We start from the raw sequence: 6,643 nt of genomic DNA, 5'->3' as shown, positions 1-6,643 counted from the left end.
CTCTGATGAGAATGGATCTGGGCCGATTGACAACGAATACATTTGGCCCAATTGGCCCATCTTGTAGACCACGTGTACAAATAATATCGTCCATCTCATGTTTGTGTTTGGATTTATAAAAAATGAGAAATGGAATTAAAATTAGAATTGGAATTTCGTTTTGGTGTTTGATAAGAATTTAAAATATAGTAATGTGAATTGATAATATAATTTTTTAGATAAATGATATTTTGTAAAATTTGCAAAGAAAATTTGAAATCTAAGATTAAGTTATATAAATATAATTTTTAAAACTCAAATCATATGAAATCCCACGAATCCGACCAATTTTATAAGAATTTCATTTAGTTAATTGAAATCTCGTAAAATCCCATCAAATACCAATCTTATTTTAAAATCATATTTTACCAAACACTAAAATAGTATTTGTAATTCCGAATTCCATCAAATCTCATTGAAATCCTGGATTCCAAACACACTTATGTAAGAAACATTTAGTTGGTCTCTTGGTATACCCACAAAAATATAAAATAAATATAAAAACACACATCATAAACCGTTTTCCTCCACTGTCTCAATTACTTTTCTTTTTTTTATTTAACTATTTCTCCCTTTTTTCTCAATTTTTTATTTAATATAATATATTGTACAATCATTGTATTTGACAATTTTAATTGAAATATAATTTTATTATAAAAAACGGATTGTTTGGTGCAACAAGACACTAGTATTAAATTATATTTCAAGGCCACCTCACGTAGAACAATAAGAAAATTGTCTTTCAATTGGTTTAGGCAATATCTCTCTCAAATGGTCTTGTATAACAGTTTTGAATGGTATTTGGTTTTTTAGATCATTTTGTAATCATCAAAACATCATATTTCAATAGAGTGAAAATAGATTTGGTACTATGACAAATGGACTAATAAAAATTGTTATTATGGTGCACTTCGAATTCTGAAAATTAGTGCGTCAATAGCAACAACAGCAGCAACAAAGACGAACAAAGTCGAGGCGAGAGAAACTCTCTATCTGCAAGACGAAATTGCCCGTTAACAGTGCTCAACGTTGACGACAATTGTCTCTGAGATACAACGACTATACAATCGAGATATAGCAGCACAACAAATATCTCGATCTTCGTCGAACTAAAATATGTATCAATTTTTTCTTTTGTGAGAGATAAGGAAGATTTTGCAGAAATCTGATGTATACACGTTATCAAATGTTCTGTATATCTTTTCTGTGTTATAACTACCGTATATATAGACTTATACACGAAACAACACGTTATAAGGCGTAAGGATGCAACCCATGACAGAAAAAGCCCAGAAACAGTCCTGACTTTTCAGTCTGCAGAAGGCGGGCACGATCGGTTATTTTTGACCGATCAAGCGCCCCTCTTCTGACAGACATTCTGCCTCGCTCAAACCATGGTGCGTTCGGTCGGTTAAATTTAGCGGACCGAGCGCCCAACTTTTATGAAACATTCTGTCTTGGCAGAGGAGGGCTGCGCTCGGTCGGTTGTTTTTAACCGACCGATCGCACTCACAAAAATAATAAAATATTATTTTTGAACCAAATTTTATCCAAAAAGAATATTTTATCATAAGACCTCGCCTCGCCACGCCGCGCCGAGCCGAACCGCGCTGGCCGGCCGCGCGCATGTGTGTTTGTTGCATCGATTAGTGTCTTGCCCCTTTACAAAACATCGGTGTCCTAAGGGTCCAATCTCATAATCCTAAGTTGGATTATATAAGGTGAGCAACAAATTGGAGTTGTTCCAATGTAGGACAACCAATTCCCCATTTTCCTCCAATTTATTTCACCAAATTCAAATTATTTGTAACACTTGGGACAAAATTTTCAAGCCTTTTGGGACAAGCTTTTCAAGCCCATTATTTCCACAACTCATTCTATAACAATTTTCAACAATCCCCCACATGAATGAATTTCATGTATATTAGCATTCTCACTAGAAAATCAGTTTTAAGTTATTGTTACATCAGGATAGGTAGCTTGTGGCTTTGAACCTACCTTAGTAAAATACTATCGGATTTACTAGTTGCATAGTGACGCGATGTCTTGAACTAGTCAACCGTTTGTGTAAACCAAGACAATAGTACTTACATAACAATACTCTAACATATTTTGTTCTCACGTTGTGTTCATTTCGGCCCTGGACCATATCTTAGATTCATAAGTGTTACAATCAAAGCGGCCAATACTTTGCACTTATATAGGTGATCTCCTATCAAGAGTATCCTGCGTTACTCCACCTCATAGGTATAGGAATCATTAAAAGAAAACTTAACCTCACCACATTTTGCAGGTCATTTATACTTGGATATTTCAGGAATGAGAAAGTAACAATTCCAAGCACTCAAACTAATATTTATAACTTAGTTATCTCATTGAACCAAGATTTTAGGATCTTCAATTCTCAAGGTTGGGTTACCGCTATAAATATTTTAATTTGTGGATTTTAAACTCATTCCTCCAAGTAGTTTGTACATTTGATCTCTATTTATACTTTTTGTAAGCGGATCCGCAAGGTTTTCCTTTGACTTCACATAGTCAACCGAAATAACCCCATTCGAGATCAATTGTCTTATGGTATTGTGTCTCCGACGAATATGTCGAGATTTACCATTGTACATATTACTTTGTGCTCTTTCTATTGCTGACTGACTATCACAATGAATCGTAATGGAAGACACCGGTTTATTCCAACATGGAATATCTTCTAGAAAGTTTCGAAGCCACTCGGCTTCTTCTCCAGCTTTATCTAGAGCAATGAACTCGGACTCCATAGTCGACCGAGCTATACAAGTTTATTTAGAAGATCTCCATGACACCGCTCCTCCACCGATAGTGAACACATATCCACTCGTAGACTTGGAGTCTTTCGTGTCAGAAATCCAATTTGCATCACAATATCCTTCTAGGACTGCAGGATATTTTGTATACACTATTCCATAAATAGAAGTGTATTTCAAATATCCAAGCACTCTCATTAGTGCTTTCCAATGATCCTCACTTGGATTACTTGTGAATCGACTAAGTTTGTTTACAGTATATGCAAGATCAGGACGGGTACAGTTATTTAAGTACATTAAACTTCCTATCACCCTTGCATATTCCACTTGTGAAACAGGTTCTCCTCTATTTTTGGCTAAATGTGTACCTAACTCCATAGGTGTTCTAGCCGGAGGACGATTTGTGACATTAAATCGTTCAAGAACCTTTTCGACATAATGAGTTTGGGATAACATAATTCCAGCAGGAATTCTAGAGACTTTAATCCCTAGAATTATATCACACAATCCCAAATCCTTCATATCAAAATGTTTTCTCAACATTTTCTTGGTTTTCACAATCAATTCATGGTTGCTTCCCATGATTAACATGTCATCTACATAAAGGCAAACAATTACATATGCATTTGTAGTACCTTTAATGTAGACACATTTATCACATTCATTTATTGTGAAACCATTTGACAACATAGCAGTGTCAAACTTTTGATGCCACTGTTTAGGTGCTTGTTTAAGTCCATACAATGACTTGACAAGTTTACACACATTTTGTTCTTTTCCGGGTACAACAAACCCTTCTGGTTATTTTATATATATTTCTTCTTCCAACTCTCCATTCAAAAACGTTGTTTTAACATCCATTTGATATATATCAAGATCATGAAATGCTGCAATAGCTATGAGAACACGGATGGATGTTATTCTATAAACCGGAGAGTAGGTATCGAAGAAATCATATCCCTCCTTTTGTCTAAAACCTTGAACCACTAGTCGAGCTTTATATTTATCTATAGATCCATCTTCTTTGTATTTCCTTTTAAGAATCCACTTGGATCCCAAAGGTTTACATCCCGGAGAGAGATCAACCAACTCCCACGTATGATTATGTATGATGAAATCTATTTCATTTTGTATGGCTTCCTTCCAAAAAGGAGCCTCAGGATTTGATAAAGCCTCTTGAAGAGTTCTTGGTTCATTATCTAACATGTATGTTAGAAAATCAGGACCAAATGACTTTTCAACTTTTACACGCTTGCTGCGCCGTGGTTCCTCGTTGTTTTGTGGAGTTTCAGTTGTGTTTTCATGAGTTCGCTTGTTCGAACTAATTTCTTTTCTTTCTTTACATGGAAAGATATTTTCAAAGAATACAACATTTCTTGACTCCATAATTGTGTCTTCATGTACATCAGGAATGGTTGACTTATGTACTAAAAATTGATATGCACTACTATTGTATGCATAACCAATAAATATACAGTCAACCGTTTTAGGTCCAATTTTTATTTGTTTTGGTTTAGGTACTTCTACTTTCGCCAAACACCCCCACACTTTGAGGTATTGGTAAGAAGGTTTACGATATTTCCACTGTTCAAACGGTGTTTCATCTTTTCCTTTGATTGGAATCTTGTTTAGAATGTGAGTTGCTGAGAGAATCGCTTCACCCCACATATTTTGAGGTAAGCCAGAATTTATTAACAATGCATTCATCATTTTCTTTAATTTTCGATTTTTGCGTTCTGCAACGCCATTGGATTGAGGTGAGTAAGGGGCTGTCGTTTGATGAATGATGCCCGAAGTTGAGCAAAATTCTTCAAAAGGAGCCACATACTCTCTACCTCGATCACTTCGAATCATTTTAATTTTCAAACTTCGTTGATTTTCAATCTCAGTCTTATATTTCTTAAAGCTTCAATTGCTTCATCTTTGCTTTTCAATAAATATACGTAACAAAATCTGGTGCAATCATCAATGAATGTTATAAAGTACTTATTTTCAGCTCGTGTGTGTACCACTTTTAAATCAAATACATCAGTATGTATTAATTCAAGTGGCGTAGTACTTCTCGTGACATTATGAAATGGAGCTTTAACCATTTTTCGCTTCAACACAAATCTCACACTTGTTTTGTGGATTTCTTTTAAACGTATGTATTACATTTAAATTTGCAAGTCGTTGCAACGTATTGAAGTTAACATGCCCTAATCATTCATGCCATAATTCATAGCTTTCAAGCAAGTAAGCAGAACCAACAACTTTATTCTTCGTCTCAGGACGGATAACATTCATTACATTCAATTTAAAGAGACCACTATCTTGGTACCCTTTACCAACAAATACACCGGATTTTGTTAATACAAATTTATCAGACTCAAACACCATTCTAAAGTCTGCCTTGCTCAAGAGAGAACCCGAAACTAAGTTCTTCCTAATGTCTGGCACATGCAGCACATTCTTGAGCGTCACCTCTTTGCCCGAGGTCATCTTCAACACCACGTTTCCCACTCCCACAATTTCAGACGTTGCAGAGTTTCCCATGAACAATTTTCTATCCCCAACGGTGGCATAGGTGGAATACATATCTTTATCGGCACAAATGTGACTCGTAGAGCCGGTATCAATCCACCATCCTCTCGGATCATCCACCATGTTGGTCTCACAAATAACGGCTCTTAAATCAATATCAGAAATTGCTAAAGGTACATACCTTTGTTCAACCAAGTTTGATTGATTTCGTTTTTGATTTGTGTTGTTTTTCTTTGGAATTCGGCAATCCCTTGCCATATGATTTGGTTTGCCACAGTTGTAGCAACTTCCTTGGAATTTATTCGCTTTCCCCTTTTACTTTCCATCATGGGGGCGCTTCCTCTTGTGACTCGTACTAGATTCCGCCATATTTTCTTTGGCCTCGGTTTCCATCATCTTTTTATTTGACTTGGCCTCAGTATTCCTGTTGTCCTCCTCGATGCGAAGTCTTACAATCAGATCTTCAAGTTTCAACTTCTTACGTTTGAGCTTAAGGTAGTTTTTGAAGTCTTTCCACATCGGAGGCAACTTCTCAATGATATACGCGACTTGGAATGGTTCATTGATTTCTATCCCTTCGGCCAATAAGTCATGCAAGATGATTTGTATCTCTTGCACTTGACTCATTATAGTTTTTGAGTCTATCATCTTGAAGTCCAAAAATTTGCCAACCACGAACTTCTTTATACCGGCGTCTTCAATTTTGTATTTATTTTCCAAGGAATCCCAGAGTTCCTTGGCCGTCTTGACTGATGAATAGACACTATAGAGAGTGTCATCAAGGCCATTCAGAATATAGTTTCTGCACAGAAAATCGTTGTGGTTCCATGGATCAACTGCGGTCCTCCTTTGGGTGTCAGAATCGCCATCAACGACGACAGGGGGATCCTCCTTCAGGAATCTAGACAGATTCAATGTGGTAAGGTAGAAGAGCATTTTCTGCTGCCAATGTTTGAAGTCGGCACCAGAAAACTTTGGCGACTTTTCTCCATGTGCAGGGGCGGAAGCGAGCGGAGTGAATGAAACGGTATACATCTTCAAAATCTGAGAAATACAAAGAATTTTGTCTTGCGATTGTTATTAGGGTGTACTTCGAATTCTGAAAATTAGTGCGTCAACAGCAACAACAGCAGCAACAAAGATGAACAAAGTCGAGGCGAGAGAAACTCTCTATCCGCAAGACGAAATTGGCCGTTAACAGTGCTCAACGTTGGCGGCAATTGTAAGGCCCTGAAAGATTAAGTTATTAATTATGAAATTTGAGATTTAAATTCTATAATTTGGGAAAATATCAATTGGAT

The 6,643-nt window shown here is 36.4% G+C and overlaps 1 protein-coding gene across 1 annotated transcript; it reads right to left on the bottom strand.

The window, feature by feature from the left end:
* Positions 1-5,657: 5,657 nt before the first annotated feature.
* Positions 5,658-6,377, bottom strand: LOC140862558 (uncharacterized). Its single transcript, XM_073265584.1, has one exon. The coding sequence runs from the start codon at positions 6,375-6,377 to the stop codon at positions 5,658-5,660; it is 720 nt and encodes a 239-aa protein (XP_073121685.1).
* Between the last annotated feature and the right edge of the window lie 266 nt (positions 6,378-6,643).

Source organism: Henckelia pumila, chromosome 4 (assembly GCF_033568475.1).
Source record: "Henckelia pumila isolate YLH828 chromosome 4, ASM3356847v2, whole genome shotgun sequence".
NCBI lineage: Eukaryota > Viridiplantae > Streptophyta > Magnoliopsida > Lamiales > Gesneriaceae > Henckelia > Henckelia pumila.
This window is presented reverse-complemented; position numbering and strand designations above follow the sequence as displayed.